This window comes from Melospiza georgiana, chromosome 25, assembly GCF_028018845.1.
Source record: "Melospiza georgiana isolate bMelGeo1 chromosome 25, bMelGeo1.pri, whole genome shotgun sequence".
Taxonomy (NCBI): Eukaryota; Metazoa; Chordata; class Aves; order Passeriformes; family Passerellidae; genus Melospiza; species Melospiza georgiana.
This window is the reverse complement of record NC_080454.1, coordinates 5101896-5125274: the sequence shown is the minus strand read 5'-3', so window position 1 is coordinate 5125274 and position 23379 is coordinate 5101896. Positions and strand designations below refer to the sequence as shown.

At 58.4% G+C, this 23379-nt stretch overlaps 2 protein-coding genes across 4 annotated transcripts; both read right to left on the bottom strand.

Moving 5' to 3' along the window:
• Nucleotides 1-1624: 1624 nt before the first annotated feature.
• LOC131093406 (coiled-coil alpha-helical rod protein 1-like) lies at nucleotides 1625-7877 on the bottom strand. Of its 3 annotated transcripts, XM_058040565.1 has the most exons (11): nucleotides 7833-7877; nucleotides 7458-7664; nucleotides 6981-7308; nucleotides 5732-5821; nucleotides 5074-5163; nucleotides 4696-4769; nucleotides 4383-4486; nucleotides 3737-3800; nucleotides 3199-3229; nucleotides 3084-3126; nucleotides 1625-2652 (listed from the first exon to the last, which is right to left on the bottom strand). In XM_058040565.1, exons 2-11 carry the CDS (start codon nucleotides 7655-7657, stop codon nucleotides 2549-2551), a joined length of 1128 nt encoding a protein of 375 aa, XP_057896548.1. In that variant the 5' UTR covers nucleotides 7658-7664; nucleotides 7833-7877; the 3' UTR covers nucleotides 1625-2548. The 3 variants fall into 3 exon arrangements, with proteins under 3 accessions (XP_057896548.1, XP_057896546.1, XP_057896547.1); XM_058040563.1 differs by having other exon boundaries at nucleotides 3084-3229; XM_058040564.1 differs by having other exon boundaries at nucleotides 3084-3229; nucleotides 5774-5821.
• Nucleotides 7878-9268: 1391 nt separating this feature from the next.
• Nucleotides 9269-23108, bottom strand: LOC131093357 (mediator of DNA damage checkpoint protein 1-like). The gene is given in 8 exon segments (XM_058040509.1): nucleotides 9269-10567; nucleotides 13452-13562; nucleotides 15220-15345; nucleotides 16161-16346; nucleotides 17932-18096; nucleotides 18098-18208; nucleotides 18592-21859; nucleotides 23093-23108. Coding segments are annotated over 7 exon segments (5145 nt in total). The 5' UTR covers nucleotides 21739-21859; nucleotides 23093-23108.
• Between the last annotated feature and the right edge of the window lie 271 nt (nucleotides 23109-23379).

Genomic DNA, 23379 nt, shown 5'->3' with positions numbered 1-23379 from the left:
CATCATTGATGGGTCATCACCATTGTGGAACATCTGTGATGGTCGTGAGTCCATCTGTGGCCTTGATGGGTCTTCACTGTCATTGTCTTCATCAAAGGTTATCAATGACCATGACGGGTCCATCCCTGATCTTCAAGAGCCATCCATGGTCTGGATGGGTCTTTGCCTTTCTCATCATCATCATCATGGACTGTCTGTGGTCGTGAAAGGTATTCATCGTCATCGCCAAGGACCATTCATCTTCCTGAAGGGTCATTAACGTTGTGGAATGTCCATGATGGAGATGAGTCCATCCATGGTCTTGATGGGTCTTCGCCTTTATCGTCATCATCATCACAAGACAACCACGGTCATGAAGGGTCTCCATTGTCATCAGGGGCAGTCCATGGTAGTGAAGAGTCTCCATTGTCATTGTCACACACCACCCACGCTCCCAGTGGGTCATTGCGTGCCAACCATGGCGGAGAAAGATCTTCCTCCTCCTCTTCCTCCTCCTGGACCCTCTGTTGTGGCCCTTTGGCTCAAGCGCAGAGAAGGACCCTTGTCATCGTCATTGTCATCATGGGGTTCCCACGGCAGTGAGGGGACAATCCATGGTGACATTAGGACTATCCATGGTGGGGACAGAACAATCCATGGTGACAATGTGACAATCCATGGTGACATCAGGACCATCTGTGGTGACATCAAGACCATCCATGGTGACATTAGCACCATCCATGTTGGGGACGGGACAATCCATGATGACATCAGGACCATCCATGGTGACATCAAGACTATCCATGGTGACATTAGGACTATCCATGGTGACATTAGGACTATCCAAGGTGGGGACAGAACAATCCATGGTGACAATGTGACAATCCACGGCGACATTGTGACAATCCATGGTAACAGTGACCCTTCCTTCTCCTCCTCCTCCTCCTTCTCCTCCTCCTGGGCCACCCACGCCACCACCATGGAGCTCCTCCAGCTCCGCATGGCCACCGCGACATCCCCGTCTCTGCCATCCCAGGAGATCAAGATCCACATGGAGGATGGTGATGATGACAATGATGACAGCAATGACAACTATGACAATGACAAAGGCCTGGTGTGGATCATGCCAGACAACACCGCCGCCACTCTGGCCATGCTGCTGGACCTGCCCGCCATCTTCTACGTCAAACCCAAGCCAGCCACCACCACAGTGACCACACTGGACATCCCACTGCTGACCAACCCCCTGCTGCCCAGCTGGACACTGGTGGACCTGCATGGCCACGAGCTCCTGTGCCGCAGTGGCCTCATGGCCCACGCGCCTGTGAGGCCGGGCACCGCCGGGACCACGGGAAGCGCTCGGTGGCAACGGCCCAAGGGCGAGCGGGGCATCCGGCTGAGCCTGGGCTATGGCGTTCACCCTGAGGCCGCCGACCCTCGGGCTGTGGCTGTTCCCCTGTGGCCATTCCTGCTGACCCTCAGGCTGCAGCCATTCTCCTGTGGCCATTCCTGCTGACCCTCAGGCTGTGGCTGTTCCCCTGTGGCCATTCCTGCTGACCCTCAGGCTGTGGCCATTCCTGCTGACCCTCAGGCTGCAGCCATTCTCCTGTGGCCATTCCTGCTGACCCTCGGGCTGTGGCCATTCCTGCTGACCCTCAGGCTGCAGCCATTCTCCTGTGGCCACTGTCCCCCGCGCTTGCAGCTCAGACACCACTGGGAGAGCACAGGAGACACACAGCGGGGCTGGAGTATGGCCAGTGACTGGTATGGACCAGTATGAAACAGTACAAACCAGTACAAACCAGCATAAATCACTATGGAGGAATATGGACCAGTATGAACCAGTACAAACCAGAAGCAGTGCTGGGTCTGTGAGTGATCACTGTGGCTCCCGGACCAGTCTGGGGTTCTGGTCCCAGTTCAGGCACTGGTCCCAGCTCATCCCAGTTCCCAGTTTAGCCCCTGTACTGGTTTGGGATCACTCCTAGTTCAGTCTGTACTGGTTTGGGCCCAGTTCCCAGTTTATCCCAGTTCCCAGTTGAGTCTGTACTGGTTCAGGCCCCGTTCTGTGTTTAGCCCCGCCCCCTTCAAACCCAGCCAATCAGCGCTCTCAGTCCTGAGCACAGCAGCCAATGGCAGCACAGGATGGGCAGGACTTCTGTAACCAAGGGAACTTCTGTTACCATGTCCATCTTTGGGGACACTTTGGGCAGGGTTGGGGACACTGGGAGGGGTTGGGGACACCTTGGGTAAACTGGGGACATTCCTGGGACATGTGGGGACACCAGGAGGCCATTTGGGGGGGGTTGGGGACACCAAAGAAGCTCCCTGGGGACATCAGGGATTCTCTGGGGACCCTCTGGGATGGTTGTGGCAGCTTTGGGGACATCAGGGGCTGGGTGGGGACAAAGTGACACCAAGCCAGGGCTGGGGCAGAGCCATGATGTCATCACCATCATAGTGACATCATCAACATCACCATAGTGACATCATCACCTCCGCAGTGATGTCATCTCTGTCCTGGCAGTGACATCACTCCCTGATGATGTCACCTGTGTCCCCGATGACGTCACCGGTGTCCCCATGGGGGCGCTGGCACTGCTGGGTCCCCAGTGTCCCCGAGGATGGCGGCACCAAGGGCCTGGAGCTGCGTCACCAACGGGGCCAGGGACACTGCAGGGACACGTTGGGGACACTGGAGTGACACTGGGGACACATCTGGGGACACATTGAGGGGACACTGAAGACATTGGGGATGTTGAAGGACATTTGGGGACACATTTGGAAGCATTGAGAGGACGTTGGGAAGGACATTTGGGGACATTCAGGGACATTTTTAGGGACATCTGGGGACATTGGGGACACATTAAAGGGATATTTAGGGACACTGGGGACACACTTGGGGACACGCTGAGGGACATTTGGGAACACTCAGGGACACATTTGGGAACACACTGGGAGACATCTGGTGACACTGAGGGGACACTAGGGACATTGGGAACACAGGGACACATTTGGGGACACTGGGGCCACATTTGAGACATGTTTGGAGACATTGGGGACAGATTTGAGGACATTTGGGGACACACTGGGGACACACCCACCTGTGCCTGGGCATGGCTGGGTCCTGTCCCCACCCTTGGTGGCCTGGTGGGGACATGGGGGTGACACCCTGGGGACAGAGCCACCCCTGGTGTCCCCTCGGTGCCACCCCCTCACCTTCTCCGATGTCACCTCCGGGGCCACCGTGCTGGGGACACAGAGGGGACAGAGCTGCTGTGTCACTCCCGGGCTCAGCACTGTCCCTACGGCCATCCCCTGATGTCACCTGTGCCACCCCAGTGTTCCCAGGGTGACCCCAGTGTCACTCCCCACTGTCCCCAGGGCCACCCCTGATGGCCCCAGTGTCACCACTGTCCCCAGCATCCCCAATGCCAGCCCCTCAGTGTCCCCAGGGTCACCCCCAAATGTCCCCAGGCTCATCTCAATGTCCCCACTGTCCCCAGTGCCACCCCTGGTGTCCCTCACTTGCTGTGCCTACTGTCCCCAGTGCCACTCCCAGTGTCCCCAGTGTCAGTCACCCACTGTCCCCAATGTCCCCAAAGTAACCTGCCAATGTACCCAGTGTCACCCTGCTGTCCCCAGGGCCACCCCTAATGTCCCCGGGGCCATCTCAATGTCCCAAATGTCCCCAGGGTCGCACCCCGATGTCCCAAATGTCGCCAGTGCCGCCCCCAGTGTCCCCAGTGTCACTCACCTGCTGTCCCCTGCTGTCCCCTCCGGTTTCCGCCGCCACCGGAGCCGCCCTGAGGCCACCAGCGCTGGGCACAGAGGGGACACTGGGACAGGGACAGTGGGCACGGCCACCACAGTGCCCCCAGTGTCCTCACAGTGTCCCCACAGTCCCCAAGGTGTCACCAATCCCTCCTAAGGTGTCCCAAATGTCCCCAAAGTGTCCCCAAGGTGTTCCAGGAGCATCCCTACCCCTCCCAAAGTGTTCCCAACCCCCCTAAACCATTCCCAATGGCCCAAGGTGTCCCCAACAGGCCCAAAGTGTCCCCCCAATGTCCCCAAAATGTCCCAAACCCCCTTCAGGTGTTCCCAGGCATCCCCAATCATCCCCCAACACCTCCAAATTGTCCCCAAAGTGTCCCCACCACCCCAATGTCCCCAAGGTGTCCCCAGAATCCCCCAAAGTGTCCCCAGTCATCCCCCAGTGCCTCCAAGGTGTCCCCAAACCTCCAAACTGTGCCCAGAGTGTCCCCAATCCTGACAAAGTGTCCCCAAGGTGTGCCCAGCTGTCCCCAAAGTGTCCCCAGTCCTCCCACAAAGCCTCCAAAGTATTCCTGCAGTGTCCCTGCAGTGTCCCTGCAGTGTCCCCAGGTGTCCCCAGTGTCACTGACCCTGCAGTCGGTGCTGGGCCCGTCCCAGGCGCTCACTGAGGGTCCCCAGGGCCCCGACGGCCACAGTGACATCGGCCAGGGCCACGCCCAGTGTCCCCAACAGCCTGGGGACAGCAACGGGGACAGCCCAGTACAAACCAGTTCAAACCAGTAACCCCCAGTGTCCCCAAAAGTCGGGGGACAGCAATGGGGACATCCCAGTTCATCCCAGTACAAACCAATTCATCCCAGTTCATCCCAGTGTCCCCAACAGCCTGGGGACAGCGATGGGGACAGTCCAGTCCCCCCCAGTCCCTCCCAGTTCCCCCAGTACCGGCTCAGGGCCTGGCCCAGTTTCCCCAGTTCCTCCTCGGCCGCCTCCGCCCGGAGCCGCTCCTGGGACAGGGCCTGGACACGGAACAGCCCCACGTTGTCCCCAGACTGGCCCCAGATGGCTCCAAGGTGTTCCCAACCCCCCAGCTGTCCCCAAGGTGTCCCCTCACCTGCCCCAGGTGTGTCCCCAGGTGGGGCCAATGGTGCCAGGTGTCCTTCTCCTGTCCCAGGTGTGCCCCTAATGTCCCCAGGTGTGTCCTCAATGGCCCCAGGTGTCCCTCCCCTGTCCCAGGTGTGTCCCCAGGTGTCCCTCCCCTGTCCCAGGTGTGTCCCCAGGTGTGTCCCCAATGTCCCAGGTGTGTCCCCAGGTGTCCCTCACCTGTCTCTCCTGCTCCCCCTGGCGCAGCCGCAGCTCCAACAGCGACACCTGGCGGGACCCGGAGGCCACTGCAGCACCCAGGGAGCGCACCTGGGACAGGGACACAGGTGGGACACGGGTGTGACACAGGTGTGACACAGGTGTGACATCCTTACAGCACCCAGGGAGTGCACCTGGGACAGGGGGACACAGGTGGGACACAGGTGACATCCCTGAGGGACACAGGTGACCTGCCCAGGTAACTGCCAGACCCTCCCAGAAGGACACAGGTGTGTCCAGGTGACCCCAAAGGGACACAGGTGACCCCAGAGGTTCCCCCCAGGTGTGGGGTTGGTCCTACCTGTAGGGTCTCACCTGTCCAGGGTGTCACCTGCCCCAGGTGTGGGGTGTCCCTGTGTCCCCTCATCTGTCCCAGGTGTGTCTCCTCACCTGTCCCAGGCATGCCAGGCCCTCACCTGTCCCCTCACCTGTCCCAGGTGTGTCCCCTGTGTCCTCTCACCTGTCTCAGGTGTGCTCTCACCTGTGCCTGAGTCCCCTCACCGGTACCAGGTGTGCTCTCCCCTGTCCCCTGTCCCAGGTGTGTCCCCTCACCTGTCCCCTCCCCTGTCCCCTGTCCCCTCCCGTGTCCCCTCCCCTGTCCCCTCCCGTGTCCCCTCACCTGTCCCTGCAGCCGCAGCTCCTGGCCCCGTTGCAGGCTCACCTGCAGCAGCAGCTGGAAAACCTTCTGGCGCCAGCGGCCCAGCAGCACCTGGGGAGAGAGAGCTCACCTGGGACCCCAAATACACCCAGGGCACCCCCAAACACACCTGAGAGACCCCAAAACCACATCTGGGGAGAAAGAGCTCACCTGAGACCCCAAATACACATCCGAGACCCCAAAAACACCTGAGAGACCCCAAACACACCTGGGGAACCCAGAAACTCACCTGGGGAACCCCAAATATACCTGAGAGACCCGAAACTCACCTGAGACCCCAAACACACCTCAGACCCAGAAAACTCACCTGGAACACCCCAAAACTCACTTGAGAGATCCCAAAAATACACCTGAGATCCCAAATACATGTGAGAGACCTGAAACTCACCTGAGACACCCCAAACACACCTGAGAGATCCCATAAACTCACCTGAGACCCCCAAAACTCACCTGGGGCACTCCAAACTCACCTGAGACACCTCAAACTCACTTGGAGAAGCCCAAAACCCCCACCTGAACCGCCTCCAATGTACTTGAGACACCCTAAACACACCTGGGACACCTCAGGGTATGTCCCTAATGTCCCCTAGGTGTGTCCCCAACATCCCCAGGTGTGTCCCCAACGTCCCTCACGTGTGCTCAGATGTCCCAGATGCACCCAGGAGCCTCCAGGTGTCCCCCGTGTCCACAGGTGTGGCCCAGGTGTGCCCCCAGGTGTGTCCCCAATGTCCCCAGGTGTGTCCCCAATGTCTCCAGGTGTGTTCAGGTGTGTCCCCAAGTGTCCCCAAATATCCCCATTGTCCCCCCAGGTGTCCCCGGTCCCTCCCAGGGTGGCTCCGGCCCTGAGACAAATCCAGAACACCTGGGACAGGTGAGACTGAGAGTTACTGGGAAGCATTGGGAATTACTGGGAGTTATTTGGGGTAACTGGGAGTTACTGGGAGTCACTGAGAGTTACTGGGAAGCATTGGGAATTACTGGGAGTTATTTGGGGTAACTGGGAGTTACTGGGAGTCACTGGGAGTTACTGGGAGCATTGGGAGTACCGGGAGTTACTGGGAGTATTGGGAGCACTGGGTGTTACTGGGAGCACTGGGAGCTACTGGGAGAGACTCAGAGTTACTGGGAGCTACTGAGAGTAACTGAGAGTTACTGGGAGTACTGGGAGTTACTGGGAGCACTGGGGTAACTGGGAGCACTGAGGCCTCACCTGCTCTGGGCTTGGCTCCGCCCCCTCTGGGCCCAGGCCCCGCCCCCTGAAGGTCTCCAGCTCCATCTCCAGGATTTGGCTCCGCCCCTTTTCTGCAGCCAGCTCTGCCTCCAATCGCTGGCCACGCCCCCTCAGGGCATCGAGTTCCACCCTCAGCGCTTGGCTCCGCCCCCTTTCTGTCTTAAGTTCCACCTCCAGCCAATGGCTCCGCCCCTTTTCTGCCTCAAGCTCCGCCTCCAGCTGATGGCTCCGCCCCTTCAGTGCTTTCAGCTCCACCTCCAACTCATGGACACGCCCCCTTTCTGCCTCAAGCTCCGCCCCCAGGGACCTGTGAGGGGGACTGGGGTTACTGGGAGCACGGGGAGGGGGAACTGGGATTACTGGGAGGTTACTGGGAAGTTATTGGGGGTTACTGGGAGGTTACTCAGAGCACTGGGAGGTTCACTGAGAGGTCACTGGGAGCACTGGGAGCCTCACCTGGGGCGCAGCACAAAGTGGGAGGGGGGAATGAGGCCCTCCAGACTGGGAGGGGGCAACTGGGAGCATTGGGGGGCACTGGGAGCACTGGGAGGGGAGAACTGGGAGTATTGGGAGGCACTGGGAGCACTGGGAGGGGAGAACTGGGAGTATTGGGAGGCACTGGGAGCACTGGGAGGGCCCGGGCGGGGCTCGGCCATCGGCGACCTGTGGGGGGACAGTTTCCAGTATGGACCAGTATAGCCTGTCCCCAGTCCCACTCACCTCCCAGCCCCTCCCCACGCTCCCAGCCCCTCCCAGTTGCTCTCAGTTCCCCCTCCCCACGCTCCCAATCCCTCCTAGTCTCTCCCAGCCCCTCCCAGTTCCCGCCAGTACCTTCCAGTTCCCCGCCCAGTCTCTCCCAGTTACCCCGCGCGGTGCACGCCAGGAAGGCGCCCCCGCCGCCGCTTTCCCGCGCTCCCGCCTCAGCCAATCAGATGCGGCGGCTCCCGGATCCCGCCTCCCCCTCTGGCCAATGGGAGGGCGGGTCTGGGAGAGATGGGCGGGGCTAGGAGGGGATCGGGTCCTGGAAGGGGAAATGGGGTCTTAGGAGGGGAAATGGGGTCCTGAAAGGCTCAGTGCAGCCTTTGGGCAGGGTTAATGCGGTCCAGGGATCTATGGAAGGGTAAATGAGGGTCTGAAAGGGTAAATTGGGGTCCTGAGGGGAGACGGGGTCCTGGCAGGGCAAATCAGGGTCCTGAGGGGGCAGTGGGGTCCTGGCAGGGTCAGTCAGGGTCCCCGAACACCCCACGCCCATCCTCGAGGGTTCCCGCTGGCCCCCAGCCCCCCCAGTCTCTCCCGCCCCACACCAATCCCGGGCTTTATTCCCGGTTTTTCCCTTTTTATTCCCTTTTTTACCTTTTCTCACTTTTCCCGCCGCAGTCCCGGCCGCCCCGTTGCCATGGCAACGCTGTTCCCGCCCCCTTCTGCATCGCCATTGGCTGTTCTGCTCCGCGAGTGCTGATTGGCTAAGAGCGGTAGGGGGCGGGGAAGGAACCCGGAAGCGTCCTAGCTCGTTACCATGGTGACCCGGCTCGGGCGTTTCCATGGTAGCGAAATTCCCGCCCATCCTGCGCTGCCATTGGCTGCAGTGCCATGCCACGAGAGCGCTGATTGGCTGAGGATTGAGGGGGCGGGGCTAAATGCAAATCAGTCCCCAAAAGGGTCCTTAGTGTCCCCAAAGGGACCTTTGATGCCCCTCACCCCCGCATGACCAACCCACGGGGTCCTCGACGTCCCCAAGAGGGTCCCTGGTGTCCCCAAAAGGATTCCCGATATCCCCAAGGCCACCACGACCAACTCGGGGTGTCCCCAATGTCCCCAAGGGGTCCCCAAAAGGTTCCTTGGTGTCCCCAAGGGGGGCCCCGATATCCTCAGAAGGGCCCCGGTGTCCTCAAAGTGTCTCCACGGGGGTTCCTGATGTCCCCAAGGCCACCATGACAATCCCGGGGGGTCCCCAAAAGGGTACGTGGTGTCCCCAAAGTGTCCCCGAGACAGTCCCTGGTGTCCCCAAGGGCTCTCTGATGTCCCCAACCCCCCATGGCCACCCCAGGGGGGGTCCCCAATGTCTCCACGGGGTCCCTAAGGGGATCCCCGGTGTCCCCAAGGGTTCCCTGATGTCCCCAAAAGTGTCCCCACCGTGTCCCCAACTCCCCCATGGCCACCTCAGGGCTGTCCCCGGGATGTCCCCAAACCTCCACAGTTCCTCCCCCCCAAAATTTGGCATTTTTGACCCTAAAAACCCCCAAAATCCCAAATTCCGCTGCCCAAATTCACTTTATTGGGGCCCCCCGGCGGCTCCGGGTCCGGGGGGGGCTCGGGGGGGGCTCGGGGACCCCAAAATTAGGGGCGGGACCCTCGGGGGGACCCCGGGTGCGTTTTGGGGTGGGATTTGGGGCTCTTTGGGGCCGGTTTGGGGTTTTTTGGGGGTTCCCTGCATTTGGGGGGGGTCTGCGCCCGCTCCGGGTCCGGGGGGGCTCCAGGGGAGGATCTGGGACCCCAGAATTGGGGCTGGGACCCCCAGGGGGACCCCGGGGCTGTCTGGGGGTTTTTTGGGGCGGGTTTGGGGTTTTTGGGGTTGGATTTGGGGTTTTTTTGGATGTCCCTGAATTTGGGGGGTCCCGAGGGGGATTTTGGGGGGGTCCCTGACGGCTCCGGGTCCTGGGGGGCTCCTGTGGGGGGTATGGGACCCCAAAATCGGGGTCGGGACCCTCTGAGTGACTCCGGGGCCGTTTGGGGGTTTTTTGGGATGGATTTGGGGATTTTTTGGGTGGATTTGGGGTTTTTTGGTGGGTGCGTGAATTTGGGGTTTTTGGGGGGGGATTTTGGGGGGGTCTCCGCCCACTCCGGGTCCTGGGGGGGCTCGGGGGAGGGGTGGAGCCCCTCGAATGGGGCCGGGACTGGGTTTGGGGTGGGATTGGGGAATTTAAGGTGGGATTTGGGCGTTTCTGGGGGCGATTTGGGGTTTTTTGGGGAGGATTTTTTTGGTTTTGGGGGGGATTTGGGGTTTTTCGGGGTGGGTTTGGAGTACTTTGGGCGGGATTTGGGCGTTTCTGGGTGGGATTCTTTTGGTTTTGGGGGGGATTTGGGGTTTTTGGGGTGGGATCTGGGGTTTCTGGGGGAGGATTTGAGGTTTTTCGGGGGGGATTTTTCCGTTTCTGGGCGGGATTTGGGGTTTTTTGGGTGGGTTTTGGGGGCTTCTGGGCGGGATTTTTTGGGGTTTGGGTGGGCTCTGGGCTATTCTGGATGGGATTTGGGTGTTTTTGGGTGGGATTTGGGTTATTCTGGATGGGATTTGGGTGTTTTTGGGTGGGATTTGTTTGGTTTTGGGTGGGATTTTTTTGGTTTTGGGTGGGATTAGTTTGGTTTTGGGTGGGATCTGGGGTGTTTTGGGGGGACTCAGGGGTGTGTTCGGGGGGCTGCCAGGGGCTCAGCAGGAACGGTGCCAGCTCCAGGCGCTGCTGCAGCACCCCCGAGAGCAGCAGCTCGGCCGAGAGCAGCGGGAGCCGCGCGGCCACGGCCGGGGGCCACAGCCTGCGGTCCTGGGGACACGAGATCACCAGCACACGGGGCTGGGGACACAAACACACAGTCAGGAACCCCAAAAACACAGTCAGGAACCCCAAAAACCCCATCAGGAACCCCAAAACCCCATCAGCAACCCCAAAAACCCCATTAGCAACTCCAAAAAACCCCATCAGAACCCCAAAAACACAGGAACCCCAAAAAACACATCAGGAACCCCAAAAACACAGGAACCCCAAAAAACGCATCAGGAACCCCAAAAACACAGTCAGGAACCACAGAAACACAGTCAGGAACCACAAAAACCCCATCAGGAACCCCAAAAACACAGTCAGGAACCCCCAAAACCCCATTAGCAACCCCAAAAAACCCCATCAGAACCCCAAAAAACACAGGAACTCCAAAAACACAGTCAGGAACCCCAAAAACCCCATCAGCAACCCCAAAAACCCCATCAGGAATCCCAAAAATACAGCCAGAAACCCCAAAAACCCAGCCAGAAACCCCAAATAACCCAGTGAGAAACCCCAAATAACAGAGCCCGGTGCTGGGGACACGAGATCACCAGGACACAGGGCTGGGGACCCAAAAACACAGTCAGGAACCCCAAAAACACAGTCAGGAACCCCAAATAACCCACACAGCCCAGTCCTGGGGTCATGAGATCACCAGGACATGGGGCTGGCAACACCAAAACCACAATTAGGAACCCCAAATAACCCAGTGAGAAACCTTAAAAACCCAGTGAGAAACCCCAAAAACCCAGTGAGAAACCCCAATAACCCACACAGCCCCATCTGGGGGACACGAGATCACCATGACACAGGGCTGGGGAAAAACCCCATTAGAAACCCCAAATAACCCCGTGAGAAATCCCAAATAACCCAGAGAGAAACCCCAAATAACAAACAGAGCCCAGTCCTAGGGACACGAGATCAGCAGGGCATGGGGCTGGGGGGGAAACCCCAAAAACCCTGTCAGGAACCCCAAATAACCCACACAGCCCTGTCCTGGGAACATGAGATTACCAGGACATGGGGCTGGGGTAAAAATCCCATCACAAACCCCAAGTAACCCAGTAAGAAACTCCAAATAACCCACCCAGCCCAGTCCTGGGGACACAAGATCACCAGGACATGGGGCTGGGGAAAAACCCCAAAACCAAAGTGAGGAACCCCAAATAACACAGAGAGAAACCCCAAAAACCACATCAGGAACCCCAAACCCCTATCAGAAACCCTAAATACCCCATGAGGAACTCCAAATAACCTAGTGAGAAAACCCAAATAACCCAGTGAGAAACGCCCAAAACCCTGCTAGGAACCCCAAATAACTCATCAGGAACCCCAAATAACCCATCAAAAACCCCAAAAATCCAGTCAGGAACCCCAAATAACCCACCCAGCCCAGTCCTGGGGACACGAGATCACCAGGACATGGGGCTGGTGGAAAAACCCCAAATCCACAGTGATGAACCCCAAATAACCCAGTGAGAAATCCCAAATACCCCATCAGGAACCTCAAATAACCCAGTGACAAAGCCCAAATGGCCCAGAGAGAAACCCCAAATAACAAACACAGCCCGGTCCTGGGGACACGAGATCAGCAGGACATGGGGCTGGGGACAAACCCCAAAACCACAGTGAGGAACCCCAAATAACGCAGAGAGAAACCCCAAAAAACCTGTCAGGCACCCCAAATACACCATCAGGAGCCCCATATAACCCATCAAAAACCCCAAATAACCCATCAGGAACCCCAAATAACCTATCAGAAACCCCAGAAATCCTGCCAGGAACCCCAGATAACCCAGTGATAAACCCCAAATAATCCACCCAGCCCAGTCTTGGGGACAGGAAATTACCACCATAAGGGGCCAGGGAACCCCAAAAACACAATGAGAAACCCCAAGTACCCCATCAGGACCCCCAAATAACCCATCAAAATCCACAAATGGCCCAAAGAGAAATGCCAAATAACCCACACAGCCCTGTCCTGGGGACACGAGATCACCAGAACACTGGGCTTGGGGGAAAAACCCCATCAGAAATCCCAAATAACCCAGTGAGAAATCCCAAATAACAAACAAAGCCCAGGGGGAAAAACCCCAAAACCCTGTCAGGAACCCCAAATAACCCAGAGAGAAACCCAAACCCCACCCAGCCCAGTCCTGGGGGCACGAGATCACCAGCACCCAGAGCTGGGGGAAATGGGTCAGGACCCCAGAATCCCATCAGAAACCCCAAAACCCAGTGAGAAACCCCCAATACCCCCAAAACCTCAGTGAGAAACCCCCAAAACCCAGTGAGAAACCCCAAATACCCCCAAAACCTCTGTGAGAAACCCCCAAAACCCTGCTAGAAACACCAAAAACCCCCAAACAACCCAAGACTCCGATCAGAAACGCCAAACACCCCAAAAGAACCCCAAATACCCCAAAAAAACCCCCAAAACCCCCAGTGAGAAATCCCCAAAACCCCAATAGGAACCCTCTGACCCCAAAGAGATCCCCTAAAACCCCCAATGGGGTTCTCCTCCCAGAGCACAATCTGGGATCCCCAAAACCCCCAAATACCCCAGAACCCAGTGAAGGCCCCCCAAAAAACCCCAAATACCCCAAAACCCAGTGAGAAATCCCCCAAACGAAGTGAGAAGCCCCTAAGAACCCCAAAAAACCCAATGAGAAACCCCAAAACCTCCAAAAACTGAATGAGAAACCCCAAGTGCCCCCCAAACCCCCTGAAATACCCCAGGAGAAACCCCAAAACCCCCCAATGTCCCCACAATGTCCCCAGTCCCCACAATGTCCCCAGTGTCCCCGATGTCCCAACGTCCCCAATCCCCCTCCATGTCCCCAATGTCCCCAGGGTCCCCGATGTCCCCAATCCCCCTCCATGTCCCCAGTGTCCCCTGTCCCCGCTGTCCCCTCACCGCGTATTCCTGGGGCAGCTGTGGCAGGAAGGTGCCACCACAGCAGGTGACAATGTCCCGCATGTCCTCGGGGCACGGCTGGACACTGGGGGTGACGTGCACTTGGTAGCCCTGGGGACAGAGGGGACATCAGGGGGACACTGGGGACATTCAGGGGCTGGGGACATTGAGGGGTTCAGGAGATTGGGGCATTTGGGACATTGGGGGGGTTGGGGTATTGGGGACATCAGGGATGACTGGGGGGATGTTTGGGACATTCAGGGGCTGGGGACATCAAGGGGTTCAGGAGATTGGGGTATTGGGGACATTGAGGGGGTTGGGGTATTGGGGACATCAGGGGGACACTGGGGACATTCAGGGGCTGGGGACATTGAGGGATTCAGGAGATTGGGGGTATTGGGGACATTGAGGGTTTGGGGTATTGGGGACATCAGGGATGACTGGGGGGATGTTTGGGACATTCAGGGGCTGGGGACATTAGGGGTTCAGGAGATTGGGGTATTGGGGACATTGGGGACACAGAGGACATTAAGCAGGTTGGGGACATTGAGGGGTTCAGGAGATTGGGGTATTGGGGACATTGGGGACACAGAGGACATTAAGCAGGTTGGGGACATTGAGGGATTCAGGAGATTGGGGCATTGGGGACATTGGAGAAGCTGGGGACAGTTGGGGACATTAATGTCATCATCACCTGCAGGAGGGAGGTGGCACCATGCCCGGGGCTGGCTCAGGGATGGGTTTAGGTGACATTTGGGGACATGTGGGGACAGTGTCACCTGCAGCAGGAGCCATTCCTGGGCCTGGGGACACTGAGGACACTGCTGTCACTGTCACCTGCAGCAGGCCCTGTGTCCTGGCTCAAGGCTGGATTTAGGTGACATTTGGGGACGTTGAGGACACTGCTGTGACTGTCTCCTGCAACAGGGGCCATTGCCATGCCTGGGGCTGGCTTGGGGATGGGTTTAGGTGACATGAGGTGACATTTGAGGACATTTGGGGACAGCGTCACCTGCAGCAGGGGCCATACCTGGGCCCAGGGTTGGCACACGGATGGGGTAACATTTGGGGACACTGCTGTCACTGTCACCTGCAGCAGGAGCCATTGCTGTGCCTGGGGCTGGCTCAGGGATGGGTTAGGTGACATGAGGTGGCATGAGGTGGCATTTGGGGACACGTGGGGACACGTGGGGCAGTGTCACCTGCAGCAGGAACCACTGCCATGGCTGGGGCTGGCTCAGGGATGGGTTAGGTGGCATTTGGGGACATGTGGGGACACGTGGGGCAGTGTCACCTGCAGCAGGGCCATTGCTATGCCTGGGGCTGGCTCAGGGATGGGTTAGGTGGCATTTGGGGACATGTGGGGCAGTGTCACCTGCAGCAGGGGCCATTCCTGGGCCCGGGGACATTGGGGACACTGCTGTCACTGTCACCTGCAGCAGGGGCTGTTGCCGTGCCTGGGGCTGGCTCGGAGATGGGTTTAGGTGACATGAGGTGACATTTGGGGACATGTGGGGACAGTGTCACCTGCAGCAGGAGCCATTCCTGGGCCCGGGGACATGGGGGACATTGAGGACACTGCTGTCACTGTAACGTGCAGCAGGGCCATTGCCATGCCTGGGGCTGGGTTGGGGATGGGTTTAGGTGGCATTTGGGGACATGTGGAGCAGTGTCACCTGCAGCAGGAACCACTGCCATGCCTGGGGCTGGCTCAGGGATGGGTTAGGTGGCATTTGGGGACACGTGGGGACACGTGGGGCAGTGTCACCTGCAGCAGGGGCCGCTCTCGGGCCCGGGCCAGCGCCAGGCGCAGGCGGAAGCCGAAGCGCCGCTCACAGGGGGGGTCCCGGGGCAGGAAGGGACCTGGGGACAGCAGGCGGCCACTGTGGGAGCTCTGGGGACAGCGGGGACACGGGGGTCACACACGGCCACCAGAGCCACCCCTGAGTCCCTTTGATTGTCCCCAAGTCCTTCCCCTTGACCCCAAGGTCACCCTCCCTTGCCACACAAAGCCCCTCTGTCCCCAAGGCCACCCCCGGTCCCCAAGGCTCCAAAGTCTCCAAGGCCACCCCCACTGTCCCCAAATCCCCTCCCATTGTCCCTGAGTTCCCCCTGTCCCCAAGGTCACCCACACATCCCTAAATGTCCCCAGGACCAATCCCCCTTGCCACCATGTCCCCAGTGTCCCCTTGTCCCCAAGGCCACTCCAGCTGTCCCCAATGTTCCCGAGATCCCCATTGTCCCCAAGACCACCCAATGTCCCCAAATCTCCCCTGAAGTCCCCAGTGCCACTCCTTGTCCCCAATGTCCTCAAATCCTTCTCCTTGTCCCCAAATTCCCCTCACTGTCACCAAGTCCCCCAGTTGTCCCCAACTCCCCACTGTCCCTGATGTCACCTGCAGCAGCCATTGGGGGGTGACAATGGGGACACCCCTGGTGATGGCACAGAGGAACTTCGGTGTCCCTGATGTCCCCAATGTCCCAATGTCCCCCTGATGTCCCTGATGTCCCCAGTGTTCCCAATCCTCCTGACTGTCTCCAGTCCCCAAAGTCCCCCAATGTCCCCAAATCCCTGATTGTCCCCAGTGTCCACAATGTCCCAAATATCCCCAATCCCTGATTGTCCCCAATGTCCCCAATCCCCCAATGTCCTCCCATCATCCCCAATCCCCCCAGCCCCCTTACTGTCCCCAATGTCCCCGATGTCACCTCGAGTAGCCACTGGGGGGTGACAATGGGGACGCCCCTGCCCAGGGCACACAGGAACTTCAGCGTCCGGCGGATGCCATCGGTCACCAGGTGGCTGCAGTCGTGCACTGATGTGGCCTCGGTGCCACCCAGCGTCCCCAGGGCCACCCGCAGCGCCGGGGAGGCCACCAGGCCTGTGAACAGCACCTGGGGACAGTGGGGACATCATTGGGGACATCACTGGGTACATCCCTGAGTGCCACCAGGCCTGGGAACAGCACCTGGGGACAGTGGGGACATCATTGGGGACATCATTGGGGACATCCCTGAGTGCCACCAGGCCTGGGAACAGCACCTGGGGACAGTGGGGACATCCCTGAGTGCCACCAGGCCTGGGAACAGCACCTGGGGACATCATTGGGGACATCATTGGGGACATCCCTGAGTGCCACCAGGCCTTGGGACAGCACCTGGGGACATCATTGGGGACATCATTGGGGACATCCCTGAGTGCCACCAGGCCTGTGAACAGCACCTGGGGACAGTGGGGACATCGGGGGGGGACATCAGTGGGGACATCCCTGAGTGCCACCAGGCCTGTGAACAGCACCTGGGGACAGTGGGGACATCACTGGGGACATCCCTGAGTGCCACCAGGCCTGTGAACAGCACCTGGGGACAGTGGGGACATCAATGAGTGCCACCAGGCCTGGAACAGCACCTGGGGACATCACTGAGTGCCACCAGGCCTGGGGACATCATTGGGGACATCCCTGAGTGCCACCAGGCCTCAGGACAGCACCTGGGGACAGTGGAGACAACCCTGAGTGCCACCAGGCCTCGAGACAGCACCTGGGGACATCATTGGGGACATCATTGGGGGGGTGGGGACATCTAGGGGACACTGGGACAGGTTGGGGACACATTCAAGACACACTGGGGACATCCCTGAGAGTATTAGGGACACTGTGGGGACATCCCTGAGGAGTTGGGGACACTGGGACAGGTTTGGGACAGGTTGGGGACACAGCAGGGACATTCCTGCGGGACTCGGGGACACTTTGGGAACATGCCCAGGTGCCACCATCCCCAGGAACAGCAACTGGGGACACTGGGACACATTTGGGACAGCTTGGGGACATCCTGAGGGACTCTGAGACCCCTTGGGGACACTGTGGGGACATGCCCAGGTGCCACCAGCCCCAGAACAGCAGCTGGGAGGGGGATGGGGGGCACTGGTCTGTACTGGGAGCACTGGGGGGGTCCTGGTTTGTACTGGTCCATACTGGGAGGTCACTGGGGTGTCCCTGGGGGGTCACTGGTCTATACTGGTCACTGCAGTTCCACACTGCTCTGTACTGGTCTGTATTGACCCTTACTGGTCCATACTGGTCCATACTGGTTTATACTGGGTGGGGTCACTGGTCCGTACTGGGGTCACATAGGAGTCACTGGGGGTACTGGTCTGTACTGGTCTGTACTGGTCTGTACTGGTCTGTACCAGTCTGCACTGGTGTGTACCGGTCTGTACTGGTCCATACTGGTCTGTACTGGTCCATATTGACCCTTACTGGTCTATACTGGTCCATAGTGCTCTATACTGCTCCATACTGGTCTATACTGGGAGCACTGGGTGGAGTCACTGGTCCGTACTGGGGTCACTTAGGAGTCACTGGGGGTACTGGTCTGTACTGGTCTGTACCAGTCTGTACTGGTGTGTACCGGCCTGTACTGGTCCCTACTGGTCCGTACTGGTTTGTACTGGTTCCTACTGGTCCCTACTGGTCCTTACCCGGATCTGGGCGGAGCCTGGTGCTGCCCGTGGGCGGAGCCTGCGCTTGGCACACTCTGTTGGCTCCTCCTCCTCTGGGGGCGGGGCTGTGACTGAGCCCCGCCCATTTCCTTTTATGGGCACTGAGGGTGTGGCCTCTTCAAGCACTGCCGCTGATTGGTCCTGCCCCCTCTGGGGGGCGTGGCTTGGAGCCTTGATCGTGCTCATTCTGGGTGGGGGCGGGGCCATGTGAGGCTCCGCCCCCTCCACTCACGGCCAATCGCCGACTGCGCCGCACCTGGGGGGAGGGGCTGTGGTGGGGACCCCAAAATCCAATGGGAACCCCCCAAATTCACCCCAAATTCCACTGGGAATCCCCAAAACCCTCCCAGGACCCTCCAAAATCCACCTGCCACCCTCAAAATCCCCAAATTCACCCCAAATTCCACCTGGGACCCCCCCAAAATTCACCCAGGACCCCCAAAAATTCACCTGAGACCCCCCCCAAACCACCCTGGGTCTCCCAAAATCCACTGGGAACCCCAAAATCCCACCTGGGACCCCCCAAATTCCAAATTCACGGGGAACCCCAAAAAATCCACCTGGAGCCCTCCCTGAATCCCCGGGGGGCTCCCAAATGGAGCAGAGACCCCCAGAACCCCCCGGGACCCCCAAATTCACCTGCGGGGTGGGCGGAGCTTCTGCTTCCTCCTGGGCGGGGCTTGGGGGACCCTCCACATCTGGATTTGGGGCCGCCTCCTCCACATCTGGAACCTGGGGCTCGTCTGGGGCCCTTTTGGGGCTTTCCAGGGGTTCCACATCTGGGGCAGGGGGCAGGAACAGCTGGGTGGCCACATCTGGATTCAGGCCAGGGCTCCCCGGCCCTTCCACATCTGGACTTGGGGTGTCCACCTCCACATCTGGAATGTCAGGGACTTCCGGGGCTGTTTGGGGCCTTTTTGAGGCTGCCACATCTGGATTTGGGCCCGCCTCCTCCACATCTGGATCAACATCCCCCAGCAATGTCCTGTGGCCCCTCAGTGACCCCTCCATATCTGGATTTGGGCTCTCCATGTCCACATCTGGAATTTCAGGCAGGTTTAGGGGACTTTTGGGTGGGTTTGGGGACCCAATACCTGGTTCTGAGGGTCCTTTCCCCTCCACATCTGGATCAGGGGGCAGGAACAGCTGGGTGGCCACATCCAAGTCCTCCTCCCCCTCCACATCTGGATCTGGGGTCTCCGCCCTCACAATGGGAATTTTGGGGTCATTTGAGGCCATTTTGGATTGTTTTGGACCCAGAACATCTGGATTTAGACCGTCCTCCACACCTGGATGTGGGGGCAGGAACAGCTGTGTGGCCACATCTGGATCCAGAGAAGGCAGCCCCTCTACATCTGGAATTTTGGGGTCCTTTGGGGTAGTTTTGGGTCCTTCTGGGCTCCCAGCATCTGGAGAAGTCAGGAACAGCTGGGTGGCCACATCTGGATCTGACTCCTGTTCTTCCTCCTCATCTGGATCTGGGGTTTCCTCCTCCACATCTGGAATTTTGGGAGGGTTCTGGGTCATTTTGGGTTGTTTTGGGCTCCCAACATCAGGAGAGGGCAGGAACAGCTGGGTGGCCACACTTGGATCTGACTCCTCTTCCTCCTCCACATCTGGAATTTCCGGTGGCTTCTGGGTCATTTTGAGTCGTTCTGGGCTCCCAACATCTGGGTCCACCTCGGCCTCCCCCACATCTGGATTTGGGGTCAGGAACAGCTGGGTGGCCACATCTGGATCCCACTCTTCCTCCTCTCCCTCTGCATCTGGCGTCTCGGCCACAGTTTGGGTCCCTTGGAGCCTCCCAACATCTGGATTTGGGGGTTTCAGCCTAACATCTGGAGTTCCAGGCACATTTTGGGTAATCTTCTGTCTTTCTGAGGGCTGAACATCTGGATCAGCTTCGTCCTCCCCCACATCTGGGTCACTCTCCCCCACCAAGGCTCCACAGCTGGATTCAGAGCCTCCAACAGCTGGACTTGAGGCCAGTGTGGGCACATCTGGACTTTCCGGCACATTTTGGGTCATTTTCAGTCTTTTTGAGGGCCAAACATCTGGACCTGTCTCATCCTCCTCCACATCTGTCTTGCTGTCCACCAGCAGCGTCCCACACCCAATTTTTGTGCCTGAAACATCTGGATTTGGCATTTCCAGCCTTACATCTGGAGTTTCAGGCACATTTGGGGCTGGTTTCAATCTTTTTAAGGATCCAACATCTGGATTTGCCTCCTCTTCCACATCTGTGTCGCTGTCATCCAGCAGCGCCCCGTGACCCCTCTGTGACCTCTTCACAGCTGGATTTGGGGGCTGTGGGGGCACATCTGGAGTTTGGGGCACATTTTGAGGCATTTTCCATCTTTTAGAATTACAAACATCTGGATTCACCTCCTCCTCCTCCACATCTGTGTCACTGTCCACCAGCAGTGCCTGACACCCATTTTGGGTCATTCCAACATCTGGGCTTGGGGTCTGTGCCACCACATCTGGACTTTCAGGCACATTTTGGGTCATTCCAAGCTTTTTTAGGGTCTCAACATCTGGACTCACCTCCTCCTCCTCCACATCTGTGTCACTGTCCACCAGGAATGCCTGGCACCTGATTTCAGGGCCTGAAACATCTGGATTTGGGGGCTTCGCAGCCACATCTGGAGTTTCGGGGACGTTTTGGGTCGCTCTGAGCTGTTTCAGGGGCTGCACATCTGGATCCTCCTCCACATCTGTGTCGCTGTCCACCAGCAGCATCTGACTCCTGATTGTGGGGCCTGAAACATCTGGATTTTGTGTCCCCCATCGCACAACTGGAGCTTTGGGCAAATGCTGAGTCCTTCTGAGCCTTTTTGGGGGCTGCACATCTGGATCATCCTCCACATCTGTGTCGCTGTCCTCCACCAGTGTCTGATGGCCAATTTTGGGGCTTTCCACAGCTGGATGTGGGGTCGCCACCTCCACATCTGGAATTCTGTGCACGTTTTGGGTCCCTTTGAGCCTTTTAGGGGGCTGCACATCTGGATTCACTTCGTCTTCCACATCTGTATCACTGTCCACCAGCAGCATCCGAGAACAGAGTTTTGGGCCCGAAACATCTGGATTCAGGAGTTTTGCTGCCACATCTGGAGTTTCGGACACATTTTGGGGCATTCTGAGTTGTTTTTGGGGCTGCACATCTGGATTCTCCTCCTCCCCCTCCAGATCTGTGTCGCTGTCCATCAGGATTCTCCAGTGTCCAATTTTGGGCGCCCTCACAGCTGGACTTGGGGTTTCCACCTCCACATCTGGAATTCCAGGCATGTTTTGGGTCACTTTAAGCCTTTTCTGGGGCTGCACATCTGGATCCTCGTCCACATCTGTGTCACTGTCCACCAGCTCCATCCTGTGTCGTATTTTTGGGCCTGAAACATCTGGATTTGGGGTCTTTCCTGCAACATCTGGAGTTTCTGGGACGTTCTGGGTAATTTTCAGCCGTTCTGAGGGCTCCACTTCTGGATCAGCCTCCTCCTGCTCCACATCTGTGTCGCTCTCCACCAGCAGGGTGCCATGCCCACTTTTAAGCCATGGAACATCTGGATTTTGGGTTTTTAGCCTCACATCGGGAGTTTCAGGCACATTTTGGGTCATTTTAAGCCATTTTTGTGGCCCAACATCTGGGTTTGGCCCCTCCTCCTCCACATCTGTGTCACTGTCCACCTGCAGTGTCCGGTGCCCATTTCTGGCCCATAGCACATCTGGATTTGGGGTTTCTGCTGCCACATCTGGAGCCTCTGAGGTGTTTTTGGCCACTTTGGGCATTTTCAGGTCCCCAACATCTGAATCTGGCCCCTCACCGATCACATCTGGGGCATTTCGGGAGCAGGGAAGGTATTTTTGGGGGCCCTCAACATCTGGGGGCACAGCTGGATCCTCCAGGGCACTGCAAAGGGGGATTGGGGGGGGCTCAGGAGTTTGGAACCTCCAAAATCCCCCAAGGATCCCAAAAATAACCCAAAAAGCCCCAAAGCCCCTTTCAGAACTACACAAACTGCCCCAAAACCCTCCAAAAATGCCCCAAATACCCCAAAAAACCCCACAGGCACCCCCAAATTGCCCCAAGGACCCCCAACCCCACCCCCCCCGAACCCCCAAAATGCCCCCAAAACCCCAAACTGTTCCAGGGACCCCCCCCCTCCGAACTCCCACTCCCCCCCAAAATCCCCCTAAACTGCCCCAAGACCATTCCAAACACCCCCAGATTCTCCAAGGAACCCCCCAAAATCACCCAGTAACCCCCAAGCTGCCCCCAAAGGACCCAAACCACCCCAGAAGCCCCCAAACCCCTGCCCAGGACCTCCCAAACTGCCCCCAAAAGACTCGAAACAAACCCAGGGACCCCCAAAATGTCCCAGGGACCCCCCAAGCTGCACCCAAATGACCCAAAATCCCCCCAGGGACCTCCAAGCCTAGATTCCATTACAGAATCCACAACACACCTCAGGGAGCCCAAATTCCCTCATCAAATGCCCAGCTCCTCTCATGGAATCCCCAATGCGCCTCAGGAACCCCAAATTCTCTCACAGAACCACCAACCCCTACCACGGACCCAGATTTCCCTCAGGAAACCCAAACGTCTCTCGGGAACCCCAAATTCCCTCACAGAAACCCCAACTCACATCAGCGGCGCCTCAAACTCCGCTCAGGACCCTTCAACCCCCTCAGAGAGCCCAAAGTTCCCTCAGGAACCCTGAATTCCCTCACGGAAGCTCCAACTCCCGTCATGGACCCCAAACCTCCCTCAGACACATCCAACCTCCCTCAGGGATCGCCAAATTCCATCATCAAGTCTCAACTCCCGTCATAAACCCCAAAAATTCTCTCCGGAACCCCAAATTGCCAAACCAAGCCGACAAACTTCCCTCGGAGACCCCAAACTTTCCTCAGAAACCTGAAATCCCCGTCAGAGACCCCCCCCAATCTCCCTCAGGGACTCCCCAAAACTGCCCCCGAGGCCCTCAGTCCTCACCAAGGACCGCTCCAATCCCCTCTACCACCTCCAAATCCCTCCAGGTTATTCCAGAACCCCTCCGGACCCCAAATCACCTCCAAACTCCCCCAAAATTCCCTCCGGGACCCCAAAAGCGGCCCCGGCTTCCCTTCCCCCCCCGCTCACCCCTCCCGCGCCTTCACCGCCGGGCCCCGCCCCCCGCGCTCCCATTGGCCGCTCTCTCCGCGCGCCAACGCCCATCCGCAGTTTCCATTGGCTGTCGTGCGTGTCGATCATCAATAGATCAGAGGGACGGGGCGGGGTGGTCCTCCGAGAGCGCCAGAGCGCCCGTGGGAGGAGCTTAAGAGAAGTTTAGGCCAATTGAAACGCAGAAAGCTGGATTGACAACGCAATTAACCAATAGATGGATGGAAAGCGGGCAGTGCCGACCAATGGGCGCCCCGACTTTGTCC

Coding starts and splice junctions, on each gene's coding strand:
- LOC131093406 (XM_058040563.1), bottom strand. CDS start 7,657: ATGGCCGAGCCCCGCCCGGGCCCTCCCAGTGCTCCCAGTGCCTCCCAA. Junction 7,309..7,457: donor CACTTTGTGCTGCGCCCCAG/GTGAGGCTCCCA, acceptor TCCCCCTCACAG/GTCCCTGGGGGCGGAGCTTG. Junction 4,487..4,695: donor CTGGGCCAGGCCCTGAGCCG/GTACTGGGGGAA, acceptor TGCTGTCCCCAG/GCTGTTGGGGACACTGGGCG.